Below are 23,373 nucleotides of genomic sequence, written 5' to 3'. Positions count from 1 at the left end.
ACAATGTATCACGAGCTAAAAAGTTCCTCAACCTGACAGACCAAAACAGTCTTAATCAAATCTACTTTCACTATGTTAAATCTTTGCTCAAGTTGCATAGGATTCTGAAGTCAGATTAGAATGGATTTATTCTAATTTGTTATATCAATTTTGATTAGGCTCATACTTCAATTCTGTAACTGGTTATAATTTATGTATGTTTTTTTGTTTGCCTATTTTGAAAAGGATTTTTGCTTTGATCACTTCATGCAACTATTTTAAAGTGCATGTTACACCCCTCTCTATGACATGCATCTTAATAGCAATACAAACTTTTGATCAGTTGTCAACGCTTCTAAACCCTGCAGCTTCTCTACAATCAATAGAGATCTAAATAATGTTGATGTGCCATAAGCTATTGACTATACCAGCATCTTAATCTTTTACAAATTATTAGTAGAACATTATACAAACTTACTGATGAGAAATCAATTTTGAATATTTGTATTTTACATCAAAATATGTTGATCAGTGTTAAGGACAATGTGTGTATGTGTGTGTACTGAATGAAGTAATACTTGTACAAAGACGAAGATGCTACTTTCAAAGGTTAGATCACAGATATGGTGTATAAAAAGAAAAAAAGGAAACATACTCAATTTTTTTTAGTTCTAGTTTGAAACCTACTAATAAACATCAACATCTGCCGCAAATAAATTAAAAGGACTTCCCTTATAATGTACTTTATATTGAATATACATTACAATTACCTGATTCTGAGTATTTATATTTTGGTTTTAAGGTTTCAGGTCTGAAAAAAAACTTTAAAATTGTCCTTAGACATCTTTGATCTTGGGCATCTGTGACTCGACCACCATAGGTAATCTGTGGTGATAAAAGAAGTTTTTAATCATTCAACTAATTGTGTATTATACTGTACAAAAAAATAATCATTCATAAATGTTAACCTAAAATTTGGAAATTAATGAATATAGATAAATATATGAAGTCTTTTATGGATGTATGTAGTTTGAAAATTGTAGTGGTATTTTATTTAAAAATGTTAAAATTTGTTTGCGCAATTGCATTTTAAGAAATGCAATAATAATTAAATGTGGGCCATCTTTGGTCTTATGACAAAATGATACTTTTCTTTCTTGACTCAATTTAGTTAAGGCATCATTAGAAAGATGTGCCCACTTCTGCTACTCCTTTGATCCAGCCTGATATTGCATGTCTAGCTGCTGAGCTAAATCCATATAGAAAGTCTATAACCATTTTTGATATAATGTGCACTGTTTTGTCATTTTCGCTCCACATGAAGCTGCTTAAAACGGATAAGAACCTAGGTGGGCATCCAAGTCTGGTCAATTACAAAATTATTAATTAAGTTGTCTCAAACTATTACAATGATTTCCTTTAAAATTTTTCTTTATAATTACACATTTATAACAAAGCCATGAAAAGTCAAGAGATAAATATTTTTGGCTTAGTGTTTTAGAAAGAAACTAAAATATTTATATCTCATGCTGCGCAAATGACAATACACACAATACTCTACCTCTCCTGTTATATAGATCAGTGTCTCCCAAGGGATGTAACCATCTTTACAAAACATTTCCATGTTGAGCAATGCACACTCTCTGTCACTATCACTAAAAGCGTACTAAAATAAAAATAGATACGACTTATTTATAAGAAAAACTGTATACATACATTTTTTTTTCTAAAAAGATAATATTTTGAAATGAATTACTTTAGGAAAGTGAAGAAATGATCATCCAGAGAGGATTAGTGACATTTATAAACCCTATATAAAGAGAGAGAGAGAGAGTTGCAGAGTCAAGACAGTCTAGCACAGTGGAGTCCAGTACAAGATCAGTACAGTACAACAGTTATTCAATTAGAAATTTTGTGTCGCCAATAGTACACTATTTGGCATGTAATACATTAGACTCAATAAAGTATCACCCTATTTGGAATCTGAGTTGCCACATTCTCCCAATTGGTGGTAGCTGTTTTGATTTCAATCAAGAAACAAAGGAGAGAGACACAACAATATCATTATTGTTAACTGTGTTAGGTTCATTATGATTTATTAGTTGTTTAATTAACAGGTCCATATTGCTGCATGTTTTGATGCTGAAACTTTTCTTTTTTAAAAAATAAAAGAAATATTTATACTTTATATGTGTGTTTATTATATTTTTGTGTGTGTTGAGCATTGTCTTTTTTTTTTTTATATTCATGAGCCACCAATTCATTTTAGAGCTTTTTTGCATTGCCAGGATGGTCAAAAACACATTTTTCTTCCCTAATTGCATTTTCTATTTTAAATTGAACAAATCTAGTCTACCATTTATCACAGTAGCTACTCCCATAATACAGCCTCTCAAACATTGATTATCTCTTTCTCTTTTTTTTTCTACACAGCACAGGGAATACATTTTTCTTATACCTTACATAACTTCCTTTGCCAGTTGATTAATGTCTGACAGGAATCTTTTATCCAAATAAGATTTAATAACAATATTATATAAGTAATCAACCCGCTTCAATTACTTCTGACTCTATACATGTATAGTCTTTCACAATTGTTATAAGGAAAGGTAAAAAAATGTATTTTCAATATACCAGGTAGATGAATTTTCTCGAAAAAAAAAAAAGGTTGTTAGACAATTATAAATGTTTAACAAAATTTTTTCCTAGTAACTAGAGAAAAGTTTTTAGTTTCGAATATCCAGCACTAAATGAAATTTAATAATCTTAACACAGTCAGATGCCCCATGCCTAATTAGCATTAATTAAGGCCAACTCTAGTCAATTTATTACTTTATATCAGCTTCATGTCATAATTAATTTAATGGGACAAGCCTTAATAAACAAGTTGATTCTTTTGGAATAAAAACAAACATTGAGTTCTAATAATAACAATAGAAACACTGAAAAAACAACAACACAATTCTTAAGCTTTTTCTTTAGGGCCTCACTGTTGTTTTTTTTCCATCTATTTTTTAACATAAATAACTTTTTATTTTTTTTAAATAACTTCATGACACATGTTGCTGAGATTGCTTATCTATTCCTTTTCATTGTTCAGATTGTAAGGTTTTCTTTGCTGGAGGTGGTAATGGCAATAATATGAATAAAGAGAGGACAAAAGCAATTAAGAAAACTACATGACAAATGTAGAGAGTATAGATTCCCTATTCATCATGAACTGCCAGGTTTCTTTTATCCACTTAGTTTGCAATCTTAGATACCCTACCCTGATTAAGTGTTGCCTGAAAAAGTATTTTGAGCACTGGTGCTAGCTCGTGGCTTAGTTCTTTAAATGAAGCTAATATGAGTTTTCTCTGCCTCAACTCTTCTCTTCTGACCCACACATAAGTTAGCTCTGCAAAGATCTCTATCTGCAGCTGGGCAGATTAGACCAGATCTGACCATATTTGACAACAGAGTCAACAAAAAAAGTTAGCTGTGATATTCATACTCTCCTGCCTTGACTACTGCAATCCTCATGATAGCAGGTAGGTATACAGGACAACACCATCATTCAGCTAGAGCAGGGGTTCTCAACCTGTGGGTCGCGACCCCCTTGGGGGTCGATTGACAATTTGCCAGGGGTCGCCTAAGACCATCGAAAATATAGATTGTTTTTTTTTCTATTCTTCTATTGCTGTTAAGGGGGTCCCGTCAGAGTGGGGGATTCTAAAAGGGGTCGCCGACCTTAAAAGGTTGAGAACCGCTGAGCTAGAGCAAATTCAGGACAATGCTGCACGAATGGTCCTATGAAAAACAAGAAGTGATTCTGCTACTGCTCTCTTGTGTACACTCCATTGGCTTCCTAAGAATGCAAGAATCGACTACAAAACTAAGAACATCCTTTTACTTGAGTGAACTGATCACTCCATATGTCCCTCAGAGAGCCCTGCAGTCCATGGACTCAATGTGACATGTTTCGCACTGAAAAGTTACAGTTTGTGGGCCTTTTCAGTGCTTGTCTAAAGGTTTCGAACTCACTCCCCATTGATCTCAGACAAACAGCTTGCTTCACTACTACATTCCAAGAAGAAAATTAAGACCTATCTGTTCAAAATAAAAAATTGAATGGGTCCTTACACTAATAGATAATATTCCAGTTCTAGTCTTAACATTACTCTTACTGTAATATTATGGTTCTACACTAACTGTAATATTCCAGTTCTACAGTCTTAACATGACTCTTACTGTAATATTCCAGCCTAATGGTCCAAATTTTTTCCTCTCAAGAATAACAGCATGAAAAAAACAAATGCCAAAAATGATCTTCCTCCAGTCCATTCCCAGAGCTGTTATAAAAAATGTTTAATTTATATAGAAACAATAAGACAAGTTAAGTCAGTCATTATTATTACTAATCTTTAAAATATCTTTTATTTGTCATTTTTAAATTAAAAAATCAATCAACCTACACTATAATAACAAATATAACAAATATGGAAAAGCTCCAGACCTTTGTTAACAGATGCCTACGCCGCATATTAGGAACTAGGTGGCCAGAAAAGATAACTACTATCGATTTGTGGGCGAGAACTAGACAAAAGCCCATAGCCCAAGACATCACAAAAAGAAAATGGAGCTGGATAGGACACCCCATGCGAAAACCAGCTACCAATGTTGCAAGGCAGGCACTGAAACCCACAAGGAAAGAGGAAAGTGGGCAGACCCAAGCAAACCTGGAAGAGGTCAGTCATCAGTGAAGCTGAGGGTACTGGAATGACATGGCAGCAGATGAAGAAAGCTGCTCAGAACTGAGTTCGGTGGAGAGGTGTGGCCCTATGCTCCCCGGGAGTGCACAGGATTAAACCAACAATATAATAATCCATACACAATACATAGTGTAAATAACATTATTACTATTAACACAGAGGACTACATTATCATCTCTCAATACTATCATAGTGTTGGAATTTATTGTTAATTATTAAAAAATTTTCTAACAAAAAACAAAAAAGTCTTACGGTGGTCTTCAAAAAATGAAGTTGACATATCTATGAATGCCCTTCTTAGATTGGCTCTAATGCCCTTAGGTGGCTCATTAGTGACTTTGACACTATTCTGAAGAACACTGACAGGGAAATGTTTGGCGGGCATTGAAGACAGATAGAGTCTAAAGTTGCTGTGTAAAAGTGAACTGGTCTCCTGGATATTTTTAATAATGTCTTCCATGGCATTCATCCATGAAGCAGCTAAATGGCAATTCTAAAAAGAATTTAATAAGTTAAATTTAAACTAAATGTTTTGGTTTAAATAACTTTTTAACGCAAAAAATGTTAAGTCTTTTAAAAATAATACAATCAAATTTTTAATTAATATATTTATAAATCTGGGATTTTACACTATAAGTGAATAGTTAAAATAAGGAATCAAACCTACAAATTACTTTCTAAATGTGAATAGGAGTTAATAAAAAAAAAACAACCACCATGTAATTAAGCAATAATTAATTATACATAAATAAAATTTAGGAAATGTCATGTCTTTTGTTAACTCTAATAAGAACATAATAATTAAATTTCCCTCAGCCAGCTTGCTCCAAATTAAAAGTTATACAAAGGATTTATTAAATATATAATTATACTGTATAAAGATAAAACACATAAAAAATTTATAGGTTTCAAATAATTAGCACTTCTAGCCTTCTGATGGTATTTTATCGTATCATCAGAGGGATAACATACCAAAGAACTTTCAAAATACAATGGCTCAAATATAACTAGGACTATCTGCCAGAAAATATGGGATTAAAAAAAATATTGCCACAAGAATAGATCCAAATTTTTTAAAATTCCAATGCTCAAGAAAGAAAACTTGAGACAATAAAAAAGCCCAAAACTATAGAACGATAAAGTCTAATGGTTAACCAAGCAAAATAATGCTAAAAATAATTTCAACAGACTCAAAAGTTGAGGAGGTCCTTTGCAAAGGTAGAAGCATTCTTGAACATATACTTAACATTAGACTGTTAAACAAAAAAAAGCCTTTAACACCAAAATAAATTGTACACGACTTCACAGATTTCAAAAAACTTTTGACTGGTTTTGGCATCATGATATGTGGTAAGTGATGAGGGAGTTCAGCTTGGATAAAAACATTATCAATATTATCAAAGCCCTATTCCAAAAGGCAAATAGCTCAATACTTCTGAACAACCAAGTTTGAGAAAGTTTTAGGACATCCATAGGAGTGTGGTAAGGATGCATTCTCTCTCAAGCTCTTATTAATTAACATATTTCTGAAGCATATTATGATGGAAACTCTAGAAGGATTTACTCCTACTTGACCATATAGGCAGCCTTTGTTCATCTCAGTTTGAAGACGATATAGACCTCATTGGGGAAATTTCAGACCAGAAACAAGATATTACTTCAAAACTGTATACTAGAGCAGTCTGCATGGAAATCAGTGCTGATAAATTCAAAATACTAGTTTGTGCTGGAGATATAATGAGATGTTGCGGATGTTGGGGTACAGTCGAACGAATTAACATTAGAAGAAGTTGACTCATTTAAATACCTATGGTCAAACATTGGAAGAGATGGACTTCAAATCAATAAGAAATAAAAACCCTTTTAAGCTTGGCATTTGCTGTCATGAGCAAACTAGAGAATCTGGAAAAGTAAAAGCTTCCAACCAAATTAAAACTTCATTCTTCTCTAGTGGTCTCTGAACCCCCACATGGTTGTGAAAGTTGGATACTGAACACAGACAGAAAAAATTCAAATAAATGCTACAGAAAAATGCTGGGTTTTTACTCTTACAAGTCAACACTCTGGATGACAAAAAAAGGAGGAACTTCTCAAGTCTATAATGTGAAAAGACAAAGCTGAACTGTTTCAGTCATATGGGTAAATTTGAGATTTCAGAAACTCTTGGAAAATGAGGAAGCAGGGGGAACACTGTAATAAGAAACTCTCAGTCTAACTAGAGTTAGAGCCTTGACTTTGTGAATGAGATGATGTAGATCTACTTGTATTAAAAGCTAGTGTTACAAAGAAATCTAGTTCCCTATGTTGAAAAGAAGCTAATTGTTTTGGTTAAAACTTAATTTTCAAGAAGTAACTAACTGATATGAAAGGGCAGCAGACTGACACCAGACAAAAAAGATGTCACAAAAATGGCAGCAGTTTCTCCATGTAAGCTTTATGTTTCTCTTTTCCATAACAATCATATTTAAATTCCCATAGAATTTAGCTTAATTTAAAGAAGACATTTATGGTAGAAAACTAATTTAATGAATATATTTATTGAAAAAATGTCTGTATTTACTTTTCATGAACTCCCATATCTTTAGCAAAACGTAGAAATGATGTCATTGGATCTGATCCTGGAGAAAGAACGAAGACCAGTGGAGTAGTCTTAGACATACTTTCATAAAGTTCTGGCAATGTGACAGGAGGACTTTCAACAAATTGTTTCCCTAAACATTCAGAAACAAACTCTGTCACTGCAAATGTTGTCTAGGATAAAAACAGAATTGACATAATATAAAAGTTAACAATAAATCCAAAAAGGATATAATTAATTTTTTTTTCACATAAAACCCAAGAAAAATATCTATGTTGAAAAAAATTTACACACAGTGCTTTATAGTTAGAAGATTATTTTGATCCTAACTGCTACTTTTTTCTATCATTTTCAATGGATCAACAGTCTCAATAGCCCCAAGATATCTATTAGCATTGAAGGATAACCCTGGTATCAATTTAGATTAATCTAGATCTAGATCTATTCCATTAGTCTTTCTACCTCAACATTAAGTTAATTCATGTTACAGAGAATATCAACTCCTTTTAAACATTTGAACATTGTGAGTGTAAGCATTGTTTTTAATTCATCATATTGTAAAAAGCCAGAATGAGCCTTTAACTGGGAAGGAGTTTGGTTAGCTGGCCATAGATCTAGATTATCCAATTGACTGCCCTAACCCAGGGATCTAAGATGTGATGTGATTTTACAGAGAACCTGTGCCGCAGAACATAGATCTAATATTTAAACTATGACCAAGGTAAGAAAACTTAAGGCTATGGCGCAAGATCCTTTGATCCCATTTGCCAGTTTCACAGTTAGAATAGTAGGTCTATGTACTGGTTTGTAAGACGTGAGTATGATGCTCTTTCATTTGGGCACACAACAAAACTTTTAATTGAAAACTCACCCTTTCCTCACGGAAAACTTTAACAAACATTAATTTTTGAAAAGCTGTCAGGCGATCATTCCAATTTCCATTAACTCTATCTGGAAGAGGCAGATCACCATCGTTATATTCAGGGGGATCCAAGATAGCGTAGAGATAGCGCTCCGGAGGAGGATTGGCTCGAACCTAAAGTTTTTGATATAAAAAAAATCATGCTTTCTCAGTTATAATCTATACAATTTTAAAACGCAGAAACTTTCACAAGCTTCTTGCATTCATAACATTGTAAAACCTAGACCTAAAGGCCCAAGTCAAGCTGAATATAAAATACATCCTTGTTAATAAAATGAGCCTTTTTAAAATTCTGTTAACAGTTATTGTAAAGAAAAACACTTTTTTCTCTTGCCTCCTGTTAGGAACATAATAGTACAATAGAGTCAAAATACACTGAATGACTACACAACACATATCTCTAATATTTGCTGAACACATTCTTATGGATAGTTACAAGCACACGTTTACATAACAACAACAACTGATACATTAAATCATTTTCATAACCTTCACCCCAGACCCCCTTCGGTTCAAATTGTGCCTAGGATTTACAAGGAAAGAACTAAACTAATCATACACCAAAATAATTGTTATCTTGTTCATTTTCTTTATTTCCAACAGTTATTGTATAAACTTTATGTCCATTGCTTACATAGATTGATAAATCATTATGTAAAATGGGAATACCCACTAGAGAAAGTGAAATAAAAAACTTTATTTTTGTCACAAGGCACTATTGTTTTGTTATTGTCACAAGCACTACAATTTTTGTGTGAAAGATGCCAAGTCACTTAATTGTTCCTAGTTGGAGGCTCAAATTTACACTCTTGAATTTAAAGGTTTATGTCTGCATCTTCTGCCTGTTGTTCCTTATGTCTGTATCTTCAAGGTGTTTTTCTTATGTCTGCATTTTCTGCTAATTGTTTCTTGTCTTAATCTTCATGCTTGTTTCTTTTGTCTGCAAGCTTGCTGGTTGTTTGTTAAGTCTGAATTTTTGTGGGCGTCTCCTTAATCTGCATCTTCTGCTTTTGTTTTTTTTTTATGTTTGCACTTTTGTGGTTGTTTTTTCATCAGGTAACTGGCTTGATCAATAAAATGCATTTCGACCTCATGAATATTATCATCATAAGGTTCAACAAAAGCTGTTGCATTTTTGGTGCAAAGATAGCAACTATCTGCTCTTAATTTTACGATCTTCATTTGGTCCATGTGTTCAGCTTTTTAAGATAGTAATAGAGCTTCGTGAGTTTGTGGTCAGGAAATCCTGATATGAAGCTAAGAACTAACCAACCCAATAAATGTGACTGGACTTGCCATCTGAGTCTAATTCAGTAACACTGGAACTAAAGTACAGAGAGCTGTACACAGTATACATTAATGATTTCAACGACAGAATTTTATTATAGGTTCATCCAAATGTGTTCAGACTAATGTGAATTCTTTATGACCATAAGAAATATAGTGCTTATTTTGATTGTTCATCGCTTTATGTGTATTGGCTCACCAGGCTATATACTATTACAGAAAATGTGTTTGGCTAGCATTACAGAGTAAACAGAAGGGGTAGCAAGAGACTCTTGGGCACAGGATTAAAACAATGAATCTAGAATGACAAAACTAAATTTAGTCATCCTGTACGGAGGCCCCATCAGTTTCTTTATCAAATTACAATATACTGCAGACGATTTAAAAATTATAATCACAGAATTAATGGGAAATAAAAGTAAGAATTCAAAACATTAAAACACATTTTGTTTTTAAGAGATTGGTAATGAGCCTGGGCTCACGGAACCCATTTGTGCCATGGTTACTATGCCACAAACTGTAAAATATTTTGTATAATTTAGAACCACAATAAAACAATTTAATATATGACAAGTGATTAAGGCATATTTCTCATTCTAAATGCTAGGAGAAATTCTTAAAAGTGCTATTTATTTCCTATGCCTGAAATGGGTTGCCTGAATCAGCCAGAAAAACAATGCCTTTGCAGAGTTAAGTCTCTCATTATTATGTACAAATAGATTAAAGAGACAGATTTCACAGAATGAAATGATCTTTATTGAAGATATGTCCTAATTATTAAGATATGTAGCCTTCAGTTTGATTGAGACTGATTGTTTTAATATTTTTTTATATGGGTAATGCATTTTGTTATCGTTATCATTACCTCAGGGCCTTCATCCAGTCTTATCCATACAGGTGTTTTATCCAAATCATAATGGATGTAACGGAAGTCTTCAAATGTGTCACTCATCTCGCAGGCCATTTTCCAAACATTTAATGGAAGCCACGTTGTGTTTTCTGGTTTGGGGACATTTTGCTGTAGAAAATGTAATGGCTTTTAATTACAATAAAAGAAAAAAAGTTTTTATTTTGATAGAAGTTGTGTGTTCTATAATTGTTTAACCTTCCTCTTTCAATGAGATTCTAAATAATCCATAAATATGTCAAGTTGTCAGTGGTGACAAAGTGTGTTGATTCTCAATGGTTATATAAATTTAAACTCTCAAATCTAATTGATTTGAATAAGCTACAATCTTTAAGATGTACAGAAAATTCTGTGGCATTCAGCATTTTACATCTCTTGAAACTTATAATCTTCCCTTTGTAACTTCTCTTCTGTCTTTTCTGCATAAAGAGGCTAATCATCGATACATAGCCACGGTCACAGAAAATCACTACTCCATACAAGTGTACTATTATTTAAAACTTTTTATTCCTAATGTATATAATAAAATGATAACATATTTATATATCTCTAGGATCTCTAGAAAGTCATTTCATTTCTGTGAAGGCATTTCCTAAAATAAATGAAGTTGAAATAAGAGAAGAAGAGAAATATTAATCAAAATGTCTAGTACCTTCTCTATACCTCCAATAGGTCCACGGAGAAAAAAATTCCACTCCAAGGGAGTTATTTCCCCTTCAGTTTTCATAATCTCTGAGCAAAGCAAAAATGAAAATACAAGCTTGTGTTTTTCAAAGAGACCTCTGAAAGAAAATCAAAGCAACCACTAGAGGAATATCTCATTTCACATGTCACATTAATCTGTAAGTAAGATCAAAGTTAATTTAGTTAATGAATTCTTTAAGATTTGCAATATAAATAATGGGTACTTGGCATTAGCTAAGAACACCCTTGTTAACCATCAGTAATAGAAACAGATGACCTTTGCATCATCTGCATCTGAAGGATGTGAAAGGGGACCAAGCATACTACAAAATAAAGCATGACCCACAAAACCATATACTAGAGGCACTATGAGATACATTTGATTATTTTATGGCCTCCTTCAGTTATGAAACAACTATTGGTCTCATGTAATTGAGATGAATACATAGGCTATGATTGGAACCATGTCACACACGCAGCAGTCCTCCCCCCCCCCCTCCCAACCAGCTGATCTATCCAAATGAAGGTTAATGCCAATAAAGTTAAGGAGTAAATTTTATCGGCATCCCAGACTCTGCCAGGGTGTAGCACTGTAAGCTACCCAAGGGTCACTGGCTCTTGATTTTTCTTCAGGGTTGACTCCTGAAAAGTTTCCCAATGTTTGGATATAGCTGCAATGAATAAAGATTTGAATTAGAGTTTTCGTTCTCCTAGGTGGGTAGCCAGCAATCTAAGGAGCCCCTTCCTGCGTGAAGATTACTTGTTAAAGCACCAGTGCTCTTCTTTACAGATAACAGTTCAAGCCGGATCCAATATCTGAGTTGGACTAGTTGTCAGAGGCTAGTTGAGACGCATGACATTGGAAGCATTTTATAGGCAGTGGAGTGCTTATTTGCATAACACCAATTCCAGTAATGTCAATACTACTGAAACCATGAGACACAATGCAGGTAACAATACAAGAATTACCTAGAAACATTCTTGTAAATACATACTGTAGTCTCTTCTAAGCAAATGTCCAGTCGTGTTTGAAGGTCATCAGACTTCTCACTGGTTGAGATTGTATTGTTAAATAGCTGAATAAAATTTTAAAATAATAAAATGGTTAAGATGTTTCTGACTGAATCCTAAGCATTTGAAACATTGGAAAAATAAAGGCTAAAATTCAAATTAAACTCAGACATGATTTTCTAACTTTGGACTGGATCAATTTTCCTTTCAGACAATCAGATGATGGGGAGGGAGATTTTTATTTTTTTATTTTATTAGTAATGTGGGTGTAGGGGAGAAAACTACTCTATTCTAGCATCATTTCATTTTTCAAATTTGTTTCAGATTTTCTAAAATATACACCAAACTAATTTCTACACCATACTCATACAGATGGCTCCTTGGTCCTTTTACTACTGTCTTGTCCTGTTTTCGAACCCTATCAATTTATTACAGAGGCACAGATGACAAAAATGTTGACACCTTGTAATTAATTCTTTTAATCACAAAGAAACAATGGATTTTACAGAAGAATCCCATCTAGCCTTGTCAAGAACCATAGCTGCAGTGCTAAAATTTGTTGCAGGTTAGCGTCATTGTCATCTAATATACCATCTAGCAAAGCATTCATGGATAATAAAGGTTATTATTATTATCGGCTTACAGGGGTAATGTTTAAAGTGGTTCTGCCCATCAGCAACACAATACACAAAGAAGCTAAACATTTTAAAATGAATTTTCTAAATTAGTTAATAATGACACTATCTCAAACTTTAACTGTAAATAATGGATATTTTGGATAAGACATATACTGATTGTCAAAGAATATGAGAAAAAAACACATGTGCTTATACATGAGTAAATTATCTGTTTTTAATTGTTATGACTATCTATCTGGCTGCCTGGAAACACTGGACTCAGATTGCCGGGTACTTTATCAACTCTAATAAACTATGTCAAATACTGTACAGTTGGAAGTTTGAAAGACTGCACAAGCGCTTCACTGTAGATAACCTTACAAAAAGGTACTGCTCTACTTAATTGAATCATACTAGACTATCTGTTTTGTCCTGAACTCATACTGGACTCCACCAGACTATCTTGACTCTGCCACCTCTACTCTTTATAAAGGGCCCCTGAAGGCCTACTAGGAAATGACAGAATGTCCCCAGACCTTTTTTAGACAAATCACATGACCACATCACAACCTATTTTCAAGTAGAGTGTCCCTGAAGGGCCGTCCCTCATCCCTGTTCACTGCTAGCAGTAAGCTGGCTTCTGTCACCTGTGTGAGCGTGTCATATGCACATCTAACCTTACCCACATCAATAAGTTCATTTATAACAATATCATTTTTAAATACTTGTGTATATTAAGTAAATATGGGTAAAGTTTAAAATTTATATTTATACATGGGCCCACTGCGATTTGAAAGAGATCAACTTTGGGTACTAAGATCAATACTTATTGGTTTAAGAATGTAAAGTACACATACTAATGTGATGATTTTATGGCTTATCTATTCCTTTACCTGTTTAAAATACTTGAGAGAGAATTGATACATGGGATCTACTTCCCCCATGTCAGACACCACAAAGTACATAACAGAACCCCTCTCAGCAACACAGCGATATTTCTCCCGGGCTACACTGATCTTTTCTTCTGTTGTTTCGGATTCAGCAAGTCTTTGTTTGATAACTGCTGAGGTGACCTGTCAAGAAACCATTCAATATTTTTCTTTAAGTTGATCAGAAATACACTGTTACTTGATGTTTTTACTTTAAATTGGCAACTAAAACCAATTTTTTCCCAATAGCAGTAAAATTTATTGGTAGACACCCTCATGATATAATTTTCTGGTAATATTGTCAGACCCATCTTAATCTTATTAGAATTTTGTTTAACCTTATGCACATTGTTTTTTCTTGAACCAAGTCTAACAAAACATAATGGTATTTTTTCTATTTGATTTCTAGTCTTCTACATCTTTGTTTTCTAAATCACATTATAATTATATGATCATTATTATATATTAAACTCTGCTACTGGAATTATAAAAAAAAATATTTTAGTGCTGTGTTACTTCTGCCGAGAGATATAAGGAATGAGAGATCCTCAAGATGTACTTGGGACATTTGATTGATGCTTTAATGGTCATAAACACCCACATTACCAATGGAAACAAGTGAAACTCACACATGTGAAACTCTCACATTTCAAGGCCTATGTGATACTTGCCTTAGAATCATTCAATGTATTGATAAGTTCTTCATTGTCCAATATATTTCCTTCCGATTCAAAAAGTAACTTCAGAATTTTATCTTCAATAGATTTCAGCTGGTTCTTATCAGCATTGATTCTCATGATGAGTTCATTTCTTTGTTCTTCCAAGTCTGGTCTCTCTAAACTGACAACATCACTACAACCAATAGAAAGAAAAACAACCTTTTCATGTCTGACCTATTAAATGTAACTAGTTGAAATTTTTACTGCTCCTAGTTAAAAATTAGTCTATTTAAAAACAGATTGTATTCCCAAAAAAATTATATATTTTCATAATCAAAACAATAAAACAACATTTACATAAAAGTAGATTTTATAGTAGTAATAAAAATTGTAATGTATTTAGTTTAACCAATCTTATTTTTTTTTTTTTTAAACTTTTTAACAATTCGACTGGTTAATTTAGTCTTGAAAGAATGCTTTGGATGTTAAGCCAGAGCTAAAATAAAATGTATGTAACAAGAAAAAAAAAAAATAGATGCGAAAGAAATTTTCAACCTAAGAAGTTGATCTTCAAGGCCTTTCTTGGTGACTGTGAAATAGATAACTGTTACTTTGATGCAGACTTCTGGCAAGTAATGTGGATTAGAAAGTTTGGTGGTCATATAGAAGCGAAAGTTTCGATCATAGTCTATATCGCTATCCCCCAAGCGAATCAACACACGCCCACCCTGAAAAAGACAACGAAAAAAAAGATTAAAAAGTAATTTTTATTAAATCAGAATGTTGGCCTAAAACTCTATACATTGGGTATCACTTTGAAAATTTAGTTTTTAACTGCAAGTTCTGTCCTTCCAATTTCCTTTTAAGCTCATTCATGGCAAATTCAATTATAATTTCACTCATGTTGATTTTATTTATAATAATCTCATTCATTACTAGTTGATTCATCATGATTCTATTTATGGTCATTTCATTTATTATAATATTATTCATGCTAAAATTTGTCCTTATTATTTAATTGATGGGAGTCAGGTAGTGTGATATGCTGGCTGGACTGTTGTTCGGATGGTCTCAATAGTACCAGATTCATATCCTACAGTTCAGCGAGAGGTTTGGTTAGGATGAAATTACCATCAAATCTGAAGGAACATGTGAAATATTTTACATGTGAATAGACTTCATTACTTTTAGAAATATTACAAGATAAACTAACTTTTGTTTTAATTTTAAAGATTACATCCAAATAGCTGTTCATTGAATATTTCCTGTAAACATGAGACAGGAGCTAAGTAAAAGTAAAGTTGCCCCTTTCAGACCTTGCTATCTATGGGGCAGATGATGTTAAGGTCATCTGTTTCTATGGCCAACAGTTAACAAGCAGGGTGTTATGTGGCCAGTACAACGACCAACCGCTTTTACATTCCACAACTAAAGTCGGGTACCCATTAGAGTTGGGTGGACTCAGGGGCAAATGAACTCCATCTTATATTTTCTTATAATTCCAATAAAATCTATTGTGAGCCTAAACATAAAACTTAGTTCATTCCCTTAGAAAAGGAAAGAAAAATTATCATAAATCAGCCCATAACATAGTTATAATGAGAATGATATTCGAGAATGTTTAAAATATCATTATCTAGATTTCAATCTACAAAGGAATATGGTAAGCAGACAAGATAGGATAAGATGATCTGTTCTCTGCTATAATATAACAAGTAGGCTCTGACCAGAAAATAATTTTCTAATTGGAAATACGTTATGACTACATATACTCTATTAAAAAAAAACCAGGAACATTCCAAGACAACCACTAAGGAGACCAGATACAACACTAAGAAATTCATTGAAAGCATTGGCAAATGGGAAGGGGGTAGGCATTCCATAAAATCATCCTTAACCTTTTATGTATTATCATTTTAGCCTCGCATTTTTTCATTCACAGTTACCTACAACACTATACTATTTATTTTTGTACAAAATATATTTTGATAACTTCAGCAACCAAGATTAGTGTTCTAAAAGATTACAGTAACATTTTTTTTCCTCTCTGTTCAACAATACATTTGCATCTGAACACTCTGCATTAACACTGTTCTGGGCATCTCTTTGAGAATCCTGGGATTAAAACAAGCAATAGCTTTACTTCACATTTACCTAATTAGGCACCCCAAAAAAGTCAAAATTTTTGGATCTACTCTTATAAAGAAACATGTTAAGTCCTTAGAAATGAAGCATTTTCATAGTGTCAAATTTGATAAAAGTGACCTTACTTATGAATATATAACTGAAAAAGTCAATAAGGTTACATAAAAGGTTCAAATACCTAAAGGAGTTTAAAGCTTGATATGTTACTTGTCATGTAAAGCACTTTAGTTATAGATGGAGAAATGAATTGAATGTTGCACTGACCAAACCCTCAAAACATATTGGAGTCCAAGGGTAGATTACGTGAAGTTGTAACAAGTCAGGAGACATTACTCCATCATTAAACCTTTTTGCTTTTACAAACACAGCTTTTACACACACAGAGAAAATTTTGGTATACAATAAAGTGTTTAAATGTTTAGATGTAATAGAAAAATGTTACCTGTTTAAAGGTTTGTTTTAACAAGACAGGTTCTAGTGCTGGATCCAAAGCTTCACCAACATCCTCCATCAAAACAGGTAAACCTGCTCTTATGCAAGCTTCCAGTGTTCTCAGAAAGTTGGAATTTGATAATTTAATAATTTTAAGCTTATTTAGAGCCTCTCTATTTCTGATCCATCTGTTGGCCTGAAAGAAGTGTCAACAATAATACTCAGCTTTAATCAATACAAGTACATACTAGAAACATTATTTGTTTACTTAGAAACTTTACCTGTTCTTGTGGGTCAATCATCAAAGGCCACCTGCGACCTTTAGTTACAAGAACAGCGTTTTCAATTGACACAGCATCTCTTGGCAGACCGTCAGCATTCCATTGTCGAATTTCATATATATCTGCCAAGACTGACACAAGAGTCATATTTTCTGTTGCAGGTATTTGAAGCTCAATCAATCGTTTAGTCCAACCTGTAGAAAAGTTTTTGTATCCAAATTATTAAATACATTCAAATGTCTTATAATGAATCTAAGTATTCATGCTAGATACATCAGAGTATTTCAGTCATATCAATTGGTCGTTGTGGTAATATTTAGGTTATGTTATTTTCTTAAAAATGTTCTTTCTTAATATAAATATTTCTAAAAGTTTTTAACAAATAATTAAATGTGAGAAATACAAGATACAGTTAAGTTAATAATAGTAAAGTAAAGTTCCCCTTTCAGACCTTGTGGTCTATAGGGCAGATGATGTAAAGGTCATCTGATTCTGTGGCCTACAGTTAACGAGGGTGTCATGTGGCCAGCTCAACGACCAACCGCCTTTACTTTTCCCCAACTAATGTCAGGTACCCATTAGAGCTGGGTGGACACAGAGGCGCCCAAGGATCCTGAAATTAAATATCCCAGTCTTCACTAGGATTCAAACCCCGGACAACGGTTAGGAAGTCAAGCCCTTTACCGCTCAGCCACGGCGCCTTCTAAGTTAATAATAATTGATGTAAAATATTTTGTTTCTAACTACTAAATCATATATCTGAGAGTAAAGCATAACTAAATAATGAAAAATCAAGCTAGACCTAGTAATATTTTCAAGAGTTATGAGAACAAGAAGTTTGTATAATTTGATGTTTGGCCAGGAAGGTATACAGTCTCAAAAGATCAATTCAAAAGCAGAAAGCAGGAGGTTTGGACTAGAAAGTAGATTATCTTTATCTTTGAAGGAACATCCGTAACATGTAAAACATTTTATAAACATTTTTTAGAAACAGCCTTCACCATTTTCAAAACCTAATTCATTTTGTACTTTTCATATTTTCTTATTGAGGATGATTAGTTGCCATGTATCAAGATTAATGGGCAATTAGGAAAACTTACAACTGAAATGAATCAAAAGCTGCTACAAAGGTCTAAAAAATTTATTTATGTATCCAACACAATACTTAAGCTAGTCAAAAAACAATCAGTTAATATGGTATAAGCAGACATTGCATTAATAAAGGTTTTGTTTTTTAAGTTTTGGACATTCATTCAGAAATTAAGATTATCATGTACCAATCTAAACTTCTTGAGAACCAAAGCAGACAGCAGTGGGAAGGGTTCAAACTGATGACAGTTCTAAAGGCATACCACACGACCAGTTTTCTCTCTCAATGGTACTAGTTTTCAAGGGTGTCTGTATCTAAACATTTTAAAAGTACATTGTTTTTGATGTTTAGACTTACCTTCTACAAGTTTTTGCCTGTAAGTAGAAGTAAAGGCTCCATAGTAAGCTACACAAGCTGCTGCTATAAAAACATCTCCTACTACATTTTTCAACTGTACATCAAAGTTGGCAACACTTTCCTCCCAACGAACCTATAAGAAACATGATGTAGAAAGAGAACAAATACTATGGCCTCTTTCAGTTGCAAAATTACTATGGAAATGAGAAATGAGATGAATGCCTGGGCATTAGTTATGGTTGGAACAATGTAACCCAAACAGCTATTTTCCAATTTCTCAGCACAGCTGATGAATCCAAAGGAACAGCAAGTGCTGATACAGAATGCGAAATGCGGTGGCGCAGGCTCTGCAAACTGCCTTAAGGTTTGTCTGCTCCTTATTTTTCCTCAAGATAGACTCCCAAAGCCTTTCACATATTTGGGTATAGCCGCAAGGCAGCAGAGGTTTGAATTCAGTTTTCCTTCTCCTAGGTGGGTAGCCAACCAAGGCTAATGAGCCCCTTAAGCCTGAAGCTTACTGGTTTAGGCACTGGTTACACATTTTCCCCAGTTAGTGATAACATTTCTCCCATATCTAACATCTAACGGGTAGAGGCTGTTTGTCAGAGGCTATCTGAAAGCCATTGAAAGTATTTTTTAGGTAGTGGAGTGCTTATATCCATTACCACTTTTAACAACCTTGCAGAACAGAGAATAAATATTTCAAGGAGCAGAGAATAAATATTTCAAGGAGCAGAGAATAAATATTTCAAGGAGCAGAGAATAAATATTTCAATGATAAAGATGAGAACTAAATGAGTTTCTAGTAATGTCCCATCCTTATTTAAACATGAAATCATGAGATTGAGATGTTGTTTCAAAGATAGTTGAGCTATTGAAATGTATATTTTTTTAAAGTAGAAATATGAAAAAAAAATCACACCAAAAAAGTGACAAAATCATTGTAGTCTCACACTTCTTTCTAAGACTGTGTGCCATGCATGTCTCATCTCCAGTATGGAAATATGGTTTTAGTGAATGAATGCACATATTTTCAAATCGTTAATTTATTCCTCAAGGTGATATTTTTGTTTGATCATTTCAATTTATCTTTGATATTATAAAAACTACGCCCAGTAGGCCAAGTCTGACTAAGAATCATATTTTAATGTTATAATAGTTCTCATAGATTTTAAAATAACCTACTTGTTCATCAGCTGTTGTCAGTTTGGAAGAGCGTTTCAATCTGGCGGCAGTCACAGCCATGTTTCTTTCCAAACTTTTTTTTTCAGCCATACTCTTGTCAAAGACAGCCTGAAGATTTTTAATTTGTTTCTCCACTTCAGCCAGTTGGTCTTGTTTAGCTTTGAGGACACTTAAAACCTCATTGAGAATGTCTTGAGCCTCAGCCAGTCTGACAAGGAAGAGATAATACATCTTGTAATAATAATATACCAACTATACATATACTTCTGTAATAATACTATATATATATATCCCATGTTCCACTGTCAAAGTGACATCATTATGATTTAGTACAAAGTTTACTAATTAATGACCACTAAAGTTGTATTAAAACAAGTCTAAGAAAACAAATATAATTGAATATTTTTTTACTTAGACCTAGAATGATTTAAAAAATAGCAACGCTTTGACTGCTAATTATTTAATGCCTTGACTGCTAATTACTTACGCTTGTTTCTTTGGCTCAACTTGTTTAGCTACAGCAGAGTAAACATCAATTGCTCGAACCCATAGGACTAAAGTTTTACAAGCCTGGACGAAGAATAGATTTATCAAACAACATTCCATCATTACTCTGTGGTTATAACAATCTTCAAAACATTAAATCACAAATATTTTCAGGTAAGTAGTTAATGATTTAAGATGTACATTCACTATGAAACTTTTCCATAAACAATGTGATTACAAAATATAATGTCTACTAAAAAAAAAAAAATAATGCATCTATAGACATTTTTTTCCACACCAAATACAGAAATTGTTTTTCTGCTTAGAAGACTGCTGGTTGGCAAATAAAAAAGAAGCAAAAAAACAAACAAAACAACATTCAATGAAAAGTGGAATTGTTTTGACATACTGTGGGCTTAACTTATTAGACAGATCATTTTATTAGTACAACATTTGTGGGTGAATGTTAGACTGTGTTACTCTTCAAGTCTCTGAACCAAATAAAAGAAATGATTTCACATTCACATTTTGTTGTGTAGTGACAGTTGTTTTTTTTAACACCAGATCTTCTGTAGAATATTAAACACATGACTAGCCTAGTTGATCTAATTTTAAACATGTATGTTAATCATCCCTCTTTGCTTTTAATATAGACAATATCATCTCTTTCTACTAGGTTTTCTCCTTGACATTGTTGTGGTTTTTCTTGGTTTTATTTATTCTCAACACCTGAGTTTTCTTTTCATTGATTTTTAAACCAGTTTTCTCCACTTCTATAATGATCTTGTTTAATTTTATATGAGCATGTTGTAGTTTTTGGAGGCAGATATCATATTGTGAAATCTAGATCCTCCATTTTTTTGTCCATTTAATGCATGTGTTGCCAGCTTTTTACCTTTTCATTATCCAGTCTAATGAGTTTTTAGAAATAATTTAATGACTTTTAGAAATTATTTAACAATTAAATTAGTTACCTTTGAAACTTTGGCTACAACGTCAGGTACAAAACTTGGCATGGATGTATATTTCCTGACTTTAGCCAGCTTGGCGGCTGGGACATTTTCTTTGTCATATTCATACATTTTTTTTAAGAAGTTTGTGTCTGCCAGCATGGCTTTACAACTCGCCCAGTCTGTCCTGAAAGAAATTATTGCATATGCAATCAACATTTTAGTGCAATGAATTACTGAAGGTCACGGTCATTAGACGTTCACCAAGTATAAAACATTAATGTTTCGTTTGTTTATTCCACTTACTTGTTGCCTAAGAGTATGGCAACAGCTTCTAGAACTGTCTGAACAAGTTCTGGAGGTTTGGTAAATACTCGTATCTCAGCAATGTCATTTTTGTCTAGTGCTAACAAAGCCTGAAAGCGCAGAGTCATAACAGATCATTGTCATTCTTATTATAAAAACTAAAACAAATAAATTCCACTTATCTTACTCATGGTTAACCAGTAACACAGACTAAAAACGCAAAATACTTAGGTGTTATGATAAATGAAAAACTGCCATGGAATCCCCATATTGATTAAACTATCAAAAAAAATCAAACAAAGCATTAAGCATAACTAAAATGTTTGTTAAGCTCATAATAGAATATGCATCCTCTGTTTGGGACCCCTCAACTCAAGAAAACATTAAGAAACTGGAACAGACACAAAATAGAGCAGTGAGATTTATAACAAACAAATATTCACATTTGACTAGAGTAACACCTTTAGTAAAATCACTAAATTTAGAAAGCCTTCAGGATAGAAGATTCAAAAGTAAGGAATCAATTATACATAAAACATTGAACCAGAATCTTCAAATACAAAAACAAAACCTAATAAAATACTCAGAAAGACACAAAGGCATATTCCTTGTTCCATATGCTATGACAAATTTGTACAAATGCTCTTTCTTCCCCAGTGCTATTAGAGCTTGGAATGGGTTGCCTGATCTAGCCAAGAAAATCAGTGACTTAGCAGAATTTAGGTCACAGGTTAATACTCATGACTAAATGCATGACGCGTAGGATGTAGTCATCTTCTTACAAGACTGTCAATTATTTTCTTATAGAATGTCACAATTTAATTGAACTGAACAACCTAGAATAACTAACACTCTGTAAGGCAGTGTGGAACAACTAGGAAGAACAGCATGCCACTGCAGAGAGCCTACAGCTAAGCTGAGTAGATGAAGAAGATGAGAAAATGTGGTAGAGCTCATGAGTTTAATACAATTAATGTATTGTTTCCCCAGCATTAAACTCTTCAGTGCTTTCCAGCAATCAACTCTTCTAGGGTGATCAGTTATCAATACTTCATATGCATAGTGGTTATGTGTAGATCTTTTCTGAGAGTTTCATTAGTTCACATATATATAGTTTTTTAAAGTTTAAATTTAACTTAACATTAGGTGTTTAAAATTTTAATGAAGTGGTTAATATGAAATTTAAAATTTATTTATGTGTTTAAAATTTGAAAAAAAAACAGCATAAAACAAGACAAATCTCAGAGACTTATAGCAAAGGCAAAAGTCAAATATGATTAAATCAGAGATCTGCTATTCACATATGGCTGCACTTTACTTCCCTCAAATATAGTGGGTCTTCAAAAGAGCTTGACCCTCTTCACTAAAGCAAAAACTTTGGCTTCAATATCAATGCAGCAAAGACAAAAGTTCTGTACCAACCTCCTCCCAATAAAATTGCCAAGAAACAAGACATTTTTAAAGATGGCCAGAAACTAGTAAGCATAAAAATGTTTGTCTATCTGGTAACTAAATGCCAGCCTATATGCTGAGGTAGACTTCCTTGTTGCATGCCACAGTGCCTCAGACTTTAAAAACAAGTATGGTCAAGAAGACTAAGCACTTGTACAAAAATTAAAAATTGACAATACTGTAGTCCTTCTATGCTTCAGATTCCTGGACCTTATGTTCCAGTCACATCAAAAAGCTGAACTCTTACCATCTCTGATGTCTAAAAACTTAACCAGTGAAAAATGTTTGACTACATATGAGATTTTAAGATCTTTTGCCACAGCAAAAAGGTCAGAACTATGAGGGGCTGAACATGTAGTTCTTTT

General features: G+C 33.2%; 1 protein-coding gene across 5 annotated transcripts in view; it reads right to left on the bottom strand.

Annotated features, from left to right (window-relative positions):
* LOC129922789 (dynein axonemal heavy chain 6-like) overlaps nt 1–23,373 on the bottom strand; it is a 51,417-nt gene that overhangs the window by 9,335 nt on the left and 18,709 nt on the right. For all 5 annotated transcript variants that reach the window (XM_056010096.1, XM_056010098.1, XM_056010099.1 and 2 more), the window contains 18 exons: nt 21,557–21,666; nt 21,275–21,437; nt 20,302–20,384; nt 19,815–20,022; nt 18,630–18,762; nt 17,183–17,376; nt 16,912–17,097; nt 14,880–15,052; nt 14,337–14,517; nt 13,630–13,809; nt 12,078–12,184; nt 11,077–11,206; nt 10,383–10,535; nt 8,180–8,344; nt 4,983–5,223; nt 4,210–4,310; nt 1,541–1,645; nt 750–864 (listed from right to left, as the gene is read on the bottom strand). In XM_056010096.1, the coding sequence (XP_055866071.1) occupies nt 750–864; nt 1,541–1,645; nt 4,210–4,310; nt 4,983–5,223; nt 8,180–8,344; nt 10,383–10,535; nt 11,077–11,206; nt 12,078–12,184; nt 13,630–13,809; nt 14,337–14,517; nt 14,880–15,052; nt 16,912–17,097; nt 17,183–17,376; nt 18,630–18,762; nt 19,815–20,022; nt 20,302–20,384; nt 21,275–21,437; nt 21,557–21,666 (2,728 nt within the window). The remainder of the gene's footprint in view (nt 1–749; nt 865–1,540; nt 1,646–4,209; nt 4,311–4,982; nt 5,224–8,179; nt 8,345–10,382; nt 10,536–11,076; nt 11,207–12,077; nt 12,185–13,629; nt 13,810–14,336; nt 14,518–14,879; nt 15,053–16,911; nt 17,098–17,182; nt 17,377–18,629; nt 18,763–19,814; nt 20,023–20,301; nt 20,385–21,274; nt 21,438–21,556; nt 21,667–23,373) is intronic.

The sequence above is a fragment of the Biomphalaria glabrata genome, chromosome 14, assembly GCF_947242115.1.
Source record: "Biomphalaria glabrata chromosome 14, xgBioGlab47.1, whole genome shotgun sequence".
Lineage (NCBI taxonomy): Eukaryota > Metazoa > Mollusca > Gastropoda > Planorbidae > Biomphalaria > Biomphalaria glabrata.
The sequence above is the reverse complement of the archived record's forward strand: the minus strand, read 5'-3'. Positions and strand labels throughout refer to the sequence as shown.